This window comes from Perissodus microlepis, chromosome 20 (assembly GCF_051167445.1).
Source record: "Perissodus microlepis isolate ML-2025 ecotype Zambia chromosome 20, ASM5116744v1, whole genome shotgun sequence".
In the NCBI taxonomy this organism is placed as follows: domain Eukaryota; kingdom Metazoa; phylum Chordata; class Actinopteri; order Cichliformes; family Cichlidae; genus Perissodus; species Perissodus microlepis.
In genome coordinates, this window is record NC_140480.1 from 27,621,831 (window position 1) to 27,633,160 (window position 11,330).

General features: G+C 41.0%; 1 protein-coding gene across 1 annotated transcript; it reads left to right on the forward strand.

Annotated features, from left to right (window-relative positions):
* The first annotated feature begins 1,400 nt into the window (after positions 1-1,400).
* Positions 1,401-8,710, forward strand: slc52a3-1 (solute carrier family 52 member 3-1). Its single transcript, XM_084918187.1, has 4 exons — positions 1,401-1,473; positions 3,332-4,347; positions 6,026-6,149; positions 6,376-8,710. The coding sequence occupies exons 2-4, from the start codon at positions 3,359-3,361 to the stop codon at positions 6,586-6,588; spliced, it is 1,326 nt and encodes a 441-aa protein (XP_084774313.1). The 5' UTR covers positions 1,401-1,473; positions 3,332-3,358; the 3' UTR covers positions 6,589-8,710.
* The last annotated feature ends 2,620 nt before the right edge of the window (positions 8,711-11,330 follow it).

Here is an 11,330-nt window from a genome sequence, read left to right on the forward strand (position 1 = left end):
TATTTCTTTCTTTCTTTGGACAGCAAGGAATGTGTTATTTAATAGTTTTGATGTCTTAAAAATAGATGAATAAATGTGTCCAGTTTCTCAGTTGGTTACAATAAATTTTAATCTGTCACCCTTCCACTGTAAACATTACAAACCTACTGATTATAATGAAAACTGGATCCATGTGACAGTATCTGAAACAGTTTAACTTATTTGCATAGTGTCACTAAATAAATACAGATTTGATTTAGTGACACTATGATGTGTTACGGCTCAGTCACGTAGTGTGAAAATGGAAAGCAACCTTTTTGTAAATAGGAAAAATTAGTGATTGCATTGATTTTTTTCTGCTGTCAGCAACTGATTGCAGTCAGTTTCAACAACAAAACCGGTGACCTGGAGGTTGAGTGTGTACGCTCATTTTATATAGTCATAAAAAGTTTGGTTATGCTGCAGACTCCAGTCAGGACTCCAGTCCAGTTTCCCCTAATGTGACTGTAGCATTAGTGAGTTAAGCTCAGTTTACCACAACAAGGTATTTTGGCTCTGTTTTACAGGAGGACCATGATGTTTTAATACCAAATAGACACAATGAAGTGGCTACTTTTCCAGAATAATTTGGTACCAATGTTTTTCAAAGGACTGATTTGTCAAAGCTCGGTGGCAAACCGATTTATTTGACACTTGTGACCAGTAGAGGGCAATGTAGTATTAATCTAACCTGACTTAATTCGATTTCATCAGTTCAGTGTGATATTTAACAGTTATGTGACCCTGAAGGGGGAAATATGTTTCTGTAGAGTTGGTATTGGAAATATAAGACCCCATAAACCTCATATAGTGTTTCACTTTGGGCTACAGGTTGGTATTGTCAATTAATATGAGCCTTGCTTTTGAGCTTGTCTATATTTTGGCAAATTGGCATGTAAAACAAGACGAATTAGATATTAGGAGATCTTTTTTGAGACTTCCTCATGAATATATCGAACAAAAATGTCTTGTAATTGCTAAGCAGGTTTTTGGAGGCTTGTTTGCATTCACTCTAGATATAAAGGTAATCCTGGAAGTTTAAATTCACTCAATCTAAAAAATACAACTATGTGTCTCTGTTTAATTATGCTGAAGGCTGAATTGTGATTCTTTTTCGGCACTTTGGTATCTTCCCTTTAACTTTCAGATGTTAAACTCCCCCCTGTAGCTGCGTTTGAAAAGTCAAAAACAATTATCACTTTTATTTTTTTATTGTCTTATTCTTTTAGCTGTCTGTGCGAGCTCCTCAAAGTGCTAAAGACTAACTTGACCTTAATAAAGGAAGACACTACCCCCTGTTATCTGGTGGAGCTGATCATTGGTGCAGGAGTGGACTCTGACCTACACAGCAGCCACACGAGTCCCACCAGCATGTGCTTACGCAAGACCAGTCAGTAATCTTTTTGTAAGATGACAGCAAGTCCTATTCAGCGCCTCCGAGGATTAAAACAACTTGTAAGTACATTTTTTGTATCTAAAAGGAAGTGCATTTACTCGAGAGCTCAGTACTGAGTGCGTGCAAACACTGTAATTTCTGTTTTTCTTTTAACCTCATTATCTCAACTGACCACATCATTTAAAGTACAGTATAACACTGTGTTTGTCAGCAACCTCAGTGTCAGCTTCTTCAAATTCTGTTTATCACAAGACTGCCTTCTGACTTATTTCATCATGAGATCAGTTTGAAAGCCACACGCATGCACAAAGACAGAGTGAAAATGTGAAGAGGAAGAGATGGGCAGGCACATATGGTTTGTTGAATTCCTCGACAATGTCTGAAAGTAATGTGAAAATTGTACCAGCCACTGCAGGTGTGAACCCTTCTTAATGCTGAAAAGGTTGTTATTTATTTTGGGTAATGACTAACTACCACTACACTGTATCGCAGGTATCAGTGGGATAAAAGTATTTCTGTTTTATGCTGATTTACATTTGTAACATGGGTCTACATTTATTTTAACTGCTGGATATTTGTTATGAGAAGAAATAAAGAAACAAAATATAGCATCAGTAATATAAAATACGATCCATTTCAGCAAATTAACTACAAAGTAACGATGAGTTGCTTCAGCTTTACTGGCTACAACAATAAAACACATCTCAGGCATGAAAGTCTATACAGGTGAGGAAAGCATGACTGACAGTGTGGTAGACAGCGGGACCACAGGTACTGCTTGTCACATTACTTAGCTTCTAGTTTACTTATATTGCCAGCAGTTGCTGTACAAAGGAGCAGGTGGTTTCTGTTTGAGATCTCTGTCTGTTGGTACCGTTATCATGAACTCAATATCTCGAAGAACTTGAATGAATTTCTTCATGTGACATTTATCTTAACTTGAGAATGAGCTTATCAGATATTAGGGGTCAATGATCAAGGTCGCTGTGACCTCACAAAACAAGTGGCCATAGCTCTTAGACTGTGATGGCATTTTATATGTAAAAGGTCAAAGGTCAAGTTTAGACCTCAACTTCCCTTGCTTGTAGAGGCATAAAACCAGAAGGGAATAGTTCTAATTTGTTTCAAAAGAATTTCTTTTGTTTCAAAAGAATGCCAACTGTTATTATTATTATTATTATTATTATTATTATTATTATTATTATTATTATTATTACTGGTATAGTCATTGGTATAGACCAGGGGTCTCAAACTCAAATGAGCTGTGGGCCACTGCTGTCATCTCAGTGGAGGGCCACTTGAGTGTTCAAGTAGTACAAACAACAAACAAACAAGAAAACACCCACAAATATTTCAGAAAATTTAGTGTTTTTTCTCTTTGTTTTTTAAAATGTCAAATATTGTATAACAAGACAGAACAACAAATGTGAATGGATTTTTTTCCTCATACTTAACTAACTGAAGCCCTTCATTGAACTACCAAATAAACACATTGGTACTCTCTTTCTGGTCAGACACGTGGCAGCACTTCTGCTATAATTTTGTTCGTGTTTAACAATATAAAAATGCAGACATAAGTGGACACATTAGTTTTTGACTGCTAGTGAAAATTGTTTACAAATAACTCTCACTGAACTAGCACAGTCAATCCCTCAACATGTTTGTACTCTCTGCTCATATTGCCTTCATATTAAATAATTTTATTATTAACATTGCACTCAACAACAAACAAATCCTTCCTAACAAAAAAAAAGTAACTTCAAGGGCCAAACTGCATTATATTTTTTCACATCAATATACAGGCCGCGAGTTTGAGACCCCTGGTATTTACCCTGAGTTTGGGAACACCCAGACACAACAGCATTACACGGCACTTTTCTTACATACTGATGCATCATTATTAATTTATTTCCGCAGACTTTTTCACACTGATCCACCTGCAGTATGGCTCTGCTCGTCCACTTTCTGGCCTGCGCCTTTGGCGTTGGCTCCTGGGTAGCTGTGAACGGACTGTGGGTGGAGCTGCCGCTCATTGTCAACGCACTCCCTGAAGGCTGGGATCTACCCTCCTACCTAACAGTAATTATCCAGTTGGCTAACGTGGGACCTCTGCTGGTCACCCTGATGCACAAACTGTACCCAGGGTGTCTTAAAGAGTATATTGTCATTTACTCCATCCTCTCCATCGGTGTCCTGTCCTGCATCCTGCTTGCCTTCTTCTGGGACAGGACCACGATTTTTATAGGGGCATCACGTAGCACAGCCTTCTTTATCATAACTTTCTTCCTTTCTCTGGTGGACTGCACTTCTTCAGTTACCCTCTTACCTTTTATGATGCAGCTTCCAGCAAAATATATTACCACTTATTATATTGGAGAGGGGCTAAGTGGTTTCATTCCTGGTGTAGTTGCTCTAGCTCAGGGTGTGGGTATGGCCAAATGCGTCAACTCTTCTGAGACTGCAGGAAACCACACAGGATCATTACATACGGAGTATCTTCCCCCAAACTTCTCCACCGAGGTGTTTTTCTTCATCCTAGCAGCCATGATGTGCATAAGCCTGGCTGCTTTTGTTGCACTGAACAGACTCCCTCGGACATACGAGCTGTCCACTGAGAACCTTGTGCAGGATACAGTAGTGTCTGTCAGCTCCTATCTGGATAACTCAGGGGCTGATCTTGATGGAGGAAGCGTAAAAAACAATGGTGAGGCGGTTGCCCAGGGCAGACATCTGGTGGCAAAACCTTCCGTGTACCAGCTGACCTTCATTTACTTTCTGGTGGTGTGGGTTAATAGTGCAACCAACGGCCTGCTTCCCTCTGTGCAAACATACTCCTGTATGCCATACGGGAACCTGGCCTATCACCTCTCTGCAGCTCTGGCATCAGTGGCCAACCCAGTGGCCTGTACTCTTGCAATGTTCATCCAAAACAGGTAATAATATTTTATCATTGTAAGTCTGTATGAAACCAAAACTCAAGTGTCCTGATGAACACCGAAGCAGATTTGACTTCCTCTGTTCTTCCTAATGTTTGTCCAGTGTGAAAAATGAGGGCCAACATCCACAGTTTTCAGTCTCTGGAAAAAATGTATTTCAAAGCTAAGAGAGAGCCAAGGAGCAAAAACAACAACACTTGGAGCAGAGTCTTTCTTAGTAGATGATGAATTATGGAAAAATAATCCCTCAACTGCTCATTAGTTAGTCCAGCTGTAAAGCCGAACCATCTTTTTATTTTAAACTGGATGTGACAAGCAAGTAGTGAAACTGAGGGACTCTGCAGACTTACATGGTAACACATTGTCAGTCATACAGTAGGCCCACTCTAAAATATACTCTCCTTCCTATTCTAATGTTACTCTGAATTGAAGCATGACGTAACGTGAACATCATATTCAATCCATATACTGGTGACAGAGATCATAAAGTGATTAGAAAATTGTTTACTGAAGTCATAAATAAAGGAAATGCAAGTTTAAGGTACTTCTGCAATGGCTTCATTTTTCAGACTAGGAGGAGACACAAAGCCAGCCTCAGGGGGTCACAAGCTAATGTACTTCTTGTGTCGGTCCCATACCTGGATAAATGCTTGAATCAGGAAAAGCATGCAGGGTAAAATCTGTACCAAATCAAAAACACGTGGATCAATTTGCTATGTTGGTAAATAGTTTACAGATGCATTTACTGAACATAACTCATAACTCATAAACGCTGATCCCCTGGCCTGCAGGTTATGGGTCCACAGCTTGATCTGTAATAGACACTGGACACATACTATATAATGGACACTGAAGAATGGCCATCTAATTTAGGGTCATGGGAAGAGCAGAACCTATCCCAGTTGTCACAGGGGTAGAAGCAGGGTACGCCCTGGACAGGTTGCCAGTCATTTGCAGGGTTGTCACAGAGAGACAGATGACCATTCATGCTCATTCACACCCAATTTACAATCAAAAGTTAGCCTAACATGCATGTTTTTGGATTGTGGGAAGAAGTACCCACGCAGAGCTGGGGGGAACATGCAAACTCCACAAAGAAAGAAAGCTGACTGGCTGGCAGACTCAAACCCAGGAGCGTCTCACTGTGAGGCAGCAGTGCTTACCACAGCACCTGCAAAAAGTAGGTCAGATTGTAAAATGAACATACTGCTCCTCTAATCTATGACGTCAGTAAACACTTTCCTTATTATAGTCTCAATCTTTAGTCACATCTAAGAGCACAAAGGTTGTTGTGACGATTAGAGTTAAAAAAGGCTGATTAAGCATGTTTACTGGGTATGATACTACAGCACCTTAGCATTGAAGACAAAGACACTTTTTTCATCTCATTTGGATTCCCCAAGTCTTACATTTTCTAAAGAGGAGTGTGGATTTTATCCCCATCATGATTTTTGCAAGCTCTTTAGAAAAGAAGTGTTTACCATACAGCAAGCAAACTCTACTTTAGTGTGCTTACAGGTACCTGGTTGTTATTAACAAGTTTTTTTCCCCCACTATCACTCAAATATTTGCTTGGGCACAAGGTCCATTGAATTATTCACTTGAAAGACAAGTTGCCTTTGGATTCCGAGAAATTAACTAACTGCTGCTGATAACAGACGTCTTTTGCGCCCAGGTCGCTGGTCTTTCTCGGCCTTCTGGTGGTGGTGGGGACGGGATTTGGCAGCTATAACATGGCCATGGCAGCTATGAGTCCCTGTCCTTTGCTTCATGGGTCTGCAGTGGGAGAGGCGATAATTGTGAGTGAAACGCAAGCATGTTCTTTAAGAGAGGTGTGTACAAAAGTACAAAACCTCCTTCATAAACGTCCTGAGCGTTGAACTCTGCTCACTCATAACTTATGATGAGGCAACATCATTACTCAGTGTGAAATCAGAGTCTATTTTTTAGTCACAAACACTGTTAAAATAATGATTAACATCCAAATGAGCTGCTGAGTCTGTGTTCTTGTTTTACTCTCACCAGGTGCTCTCATGGCTCTTCTTTACTGGGACATTGTCTTATGTCAAAGTCATGGTGGGTGTCATCCTGAGAGACCGGAGCCACAACGCTTTGGTCTGGTGTGGAGCTGCGACACAGATGGGTTCACTAGTGGGCTCCGTCATTATGTTCCCGCTGGTTAACATTTACCAGTTCTTCAAGTCAGGAGACTTCTGCAACACCGAGTGCCCTCTATGACCACAGTACTGATGACGAGCTGCAGACTTTGTTAGATTAATTCAATCTTTTTTTGCAAGAGATGTAGATGAAAGGCGCTCTCATGACTGTAAACAAACAGTGAAGCCAGAACTGTTTCTCGCATGTCACTCCCTCACTAACAAACATGCTGCATCTTGTTTTTAATCAAGGCACAAATTAACACACAAGTGGTTATGCAGTCCTGTGAAAAACAAAATACACTCTATGATTCAGTTGTTTGTATGACCACCTTTAGCGGCAATAACTTGAAGTTATTGTTTTCTATATGACTTTATTGCTCTCTCACACCGCTGTGGCCCACTCTTCTTTACTGCCTTGCTTTAGTTCATTGAGGTTTGCAGGCATTCATTTATGCACAGCTCATAAATCCACAGTATTTCAATCAGGTTGAAGTCTGGACTTTGACTGGGTCATTACAACACCATGATTCTTTCATTCTTTCTTCTACTCTTGTAGATTTGCTGCTGTGCTTGGGATCATTGTCCTGTTGCACGACCCATTTTTGGACAAACTTTAACTGTCAGACAGATGGCTTTGCATTTGGCTCTAGAGTATTTTGGTGTACAGAGGAATTCCTGGTTGACTCAGTGAGTGCAAGGTTCCTAAGTCCTGTGGCCTCAAAACAAACCCATATAATCACCCCTCCACCACCGTGCTGACAGCTGGAATGAGGTGTTTGTGCTTATGTGGTAAATGTGATTTTCGTCAAATGTGGCGCTGTGCACTGTGGCTAACCATCTTCACTGTGATCTTGTCTGACCAAAAGACATTGTTTCAGAAGTATTGTGATTTATTGCAACTTGGCAACCTTAAGCTGTGCTGCCATGTTCATTTTAGAGAGAAGAGACTTTCTTCTGGCAGCCTTCCAAACTGGCCATACTTGTTCAGTCGTTTTCAAATTTTTTTATCGTCATGAACGTTAACATTTAACATACTAACCGAGGCCTGTAAGGTCTGAGATGTAGCTCTTGAGGTTTTTGCAGTCGTTGAGCATTGCCGTCTGACCTTGGGGTAAATTTACTAGGACATCCATTGCTGGGAAGATAGTGGCATTGTGCTAACACACACCTGAATGCTCCAGACCAGCAAACTGCCCAAACGTTAGCTTTTATAGAGGTGGTCACACTTGCTGCATTTGATTAGCAGCACCTGGCTGCTTCACATCATCTTAATCCCTGGGGTAGCAGTAAAGGTGTGCTTAGCCCATCAGAGAGTCCTGTGAAAACTTATTTTTCCCCTCACATGACTCTAGTCCCTCAAAACATCACATGTCATTTTTACATTTTTTCTTTGAGGTGGTAAAACCGACGTGCTTGTCAATGAGCTTCAGAGTGAATTCAGCTTCTACCTTTTTCCAGACATACGACTGGTTTAAATTTAGCATTTTTTGTTGTTGCTCAAATTATATTTACTTTGCAATGTTGTGTTTATTAAAACACGTTTGGACTTACACTTGTTACAATATTTGGCCACTAGATGGCACAAGCATTCTTTTAAGACATGTCGGTTCACAATCTGCAGACACAGAGTGACCACAAATCCTTCGACGTGAAATACAGTTTACTGGGTGCTCGAAACAATAAAACGGGTTAAACAGATTGAAAGCTCATATTTATGCAGCTATTATGCGGGATGTTTTGCTTTTTAAATCACCCATGTATAAAATGAAAATCTCATAAAAACAGGTGGTTGATGCATTTTATTATCTGTGGAGATGATGGACAGACTGACAGGACATGGACGTCTATTTATAGAACCACACTGCTAGTGACAGCTTGAAATAATCAGCAGGATGTTCTGGCCAGGACCATTGCAGTTCTGGTCATTGTAAACAATGGAAGTCTTGCAAAAAATATGAAACAGTTGTGGTTATGTTGTTTTTAGCTGATTTTAATCATACTGTTTTCTGGATCTAGATAAGTAGAGTAGATTTACTCAAGAAGTTTGAATAACTGCAATTTTGGGCACTAATATTTACATATTTCCATTTTATCCTACTTTAGACTTGTACTAAACATCATGAGAGAAAAATATTGTACTTTTTATTCTATTACATTTACTTACAAGTTACCATAGACATGTGAAAGTATAAACACGTGACTAGCACTCAAAATATGACGAATGACTGAACCATGACTTACACCCACCTGTTGAAAAACACTTTATCATGAGTAAGGCCAGCTCAAAGTCAAATGGCTTCCCCTCATAGCTTTTCAGATGGTTTTATTTAGATAACAGAACAAAATGTTTAAAGCTGAATACATATTTGTGTTGCAGAATCACTTCCTTCCTTCCTCTCTAGTTAATTATCTTACTTTCCCTCACATTTATGTTCTTCCCCAGCAGCAGGGCCTGACCTCTACAGCAGGGTAGGATCTAATGTATCTAAACATTTAATAAGATAAGATCACTTGGATCCACTTTCTAAAACAGAAAAACACTGCTTACACACTGTTGCATCAGTATTATGATACATAATAATATATGAGTCACTGAGGCTATTTTTAATTTAGGTATTAAGTAGGATTTTCAATGGAAGTGATCCACTGGTAGTGGGTGTTTTTGCAATGATATGTTGGTGCTATCTCCACTACTGAAATAATTTGCACCCCTAAAAATAGACAAGTATCAGTTAATTGATTCAGGGTGTTAGTCAGGATTGTTGTGCATGGCTTGACTAACTTGTCACCCTGGATCCATATCTTAGTCCAGCAATTTTTTCAGGGATTTTAAAAAATCATTGTGATATAGGGCAAAATTTGTCATTTTGCACCATTTCCTCACAAATACACCAAACTAAAATGAGAGGAATTCGGCAATGTCTTCAAAAAATATCACTAATCCACTAATCCAGGCCCAGATATCCTTCTGGATCCAAGGACTCAATTTACGCATGCTATGGGGAGAATTTGAGGGAGGTGGTTAGTCCAACACTGTCATTTTTAATTAAAGGAAAAATATTACCATCACAAAGGATATTTTCATTAGAGGTCTAGCAAATTTTATTGTCTCCTTGCTATTATACATATGATGAATGTGTGAGTCTTGCAAAGCTGCCTTTCATGTCCAGCGATGCCCTTTCATTGATAAACATCAACTAGTGTTTAGAGGCAAGATTAGCAGCCATGAGAAAGCAGACATAGAATGATCCCATCATTCCTATCCTAAAGATGCTGGTGCAAATCCTCTGAGGAGTATGGACGGATGCTGGTCATCGATGGGAACCGCAGAGTGGTTTCCCATCAGCAGCTGTTCCTCCTCTCTGCCCCCCATGCCCTTCAGAAGGAAAGCGAGAGGTTCCCTGGCCTGGGTCTGGGGGGAAAGCCAGGGCGGTGGAGGAGGGCTCTAATTACTGATGCTCAGCAGGGGCCGATGGCTGTTGCTCCTGCCGCTGGTCACTTGGGAGCTTCCCTGACCCCGACACTGAGTAAAAACAAAAAGATAAGGAAGGGAAAATGGGGCCACAATTAGCCCTACATAGCCTCCAGGGCCCAGGATCAGTGGAGGAGAAGCACAGATGGGACTTTCTCACTTGGATTTGCTGAATCTACATTGCAGTACGTGTAAGCTGTGCAGAAATCACTGCAGTCAGTTGCTGATGCAGATTTAGAGGACGGGTTTGTATGAAATCTTAATCACGTCAAACAATACATGAGATTGATTGTTTTTGTCTTGAAATAAAAAATCTGAGCATGACTACAAAGTAGAAGTGTACACCTGAAGACTGTGCAAACGCTGTTCTCTCGTTGCTAATGTGACCTTGAATGCTTGTATGTAATCAAGAGGATTTTCTCTACGCTTCATTAGCTAAATTCCCTGATTGGCTCTGGGCTTTTGTGTCAAGACAAAACAAAGCAGCAAAGAGAAGTGTATCATTTTCCTCCGAGTGTCAGATGGTCCCATCGCTCCTCCAGCTGGTCAGGAGGGGCTGTGGCCACCTGGATGCTGTGTCCCGGTCCTGTGAGATCCTGCAGTCTCTGCCGTGTGAAGACTCCACTTACTACGCAACTGAGAAGTCCATCTGCTCAGGTCGACACCTCCCAAAGAGTCCCCCTCCTCCTCGACACCACCACTACCACGACCACAGCACCCCCTTGGCTCTCCTCCCTCCAGCCAGCCACTGTGCCTCTCAACTAAATGAGCAGCGTGTCAAATGGAAGGAGGATTTACCCTTCCTTTAACGGGATAAGAGAATGAATTCACAGCAGCATGATGCAATGAATGGATGGAACCACCTGCACTCTTGCAGCGTGGCTGCTGAATCGACAGATATGTCACCTGTATCTGATTTTGCACACGCTTCTCTTCAGCATTCACTGAAAAGCGCGTTAGGCTTCTGTGACGAAACACGACGCAGAAGCACGGCCGCAGAAAAAGAGCGTAAACTGCTTTTTTAGGTCAAAAATAACAAAAATAATGCTCAGAAAGTGTGGAAATTTGCTCGGGTGCACCCGGGGGCTGACAGATTTTGGCAGCTGACGTTCAGGTGAACAGCTTGTGGGCAAACCAATTGCTGATGCATGCAGACAAGCACGGCTCTGACAGCAACTCACAGCTTCTCCCCCATCAATTTCCACACACACTCTGTTTAATAAATGCTGTCCATTTATTTGAAATTGGATGTGACAGCCCTATGTCATTTCACTATAGTGTCTCAGAGCAGACAGTGATGCGCACGGGCCCACTCCTCGTTTTCTATCAGCAGGTATTGATGTTGCTTT

Bases quoted from the DNA above. Each gene is read 5' to 3' on its own strand.
- slc52a3-1 (XM_084918187.1), top strand. From the start codon at position 3,359: ATGGCTCTGCTCGTCCACTTTCTGGCCTGCGCCTTTGGCGTTGGCTCC. The intron at 4,348-6,025 runs GTAATAATATTT...TTTTGCGCCCAG, and splicing joins GCAATGTTCATCCAAAACAG to GTCGCTGGTCTTTCTCGGCC. The intron at 6,150-6,375 runs GTGAGTGAAACG...TACTCTCACCAG, and splicing joins CAGTGGGAGAGGCGATAATT to GTGCTCTCATGGCTCTTCTT.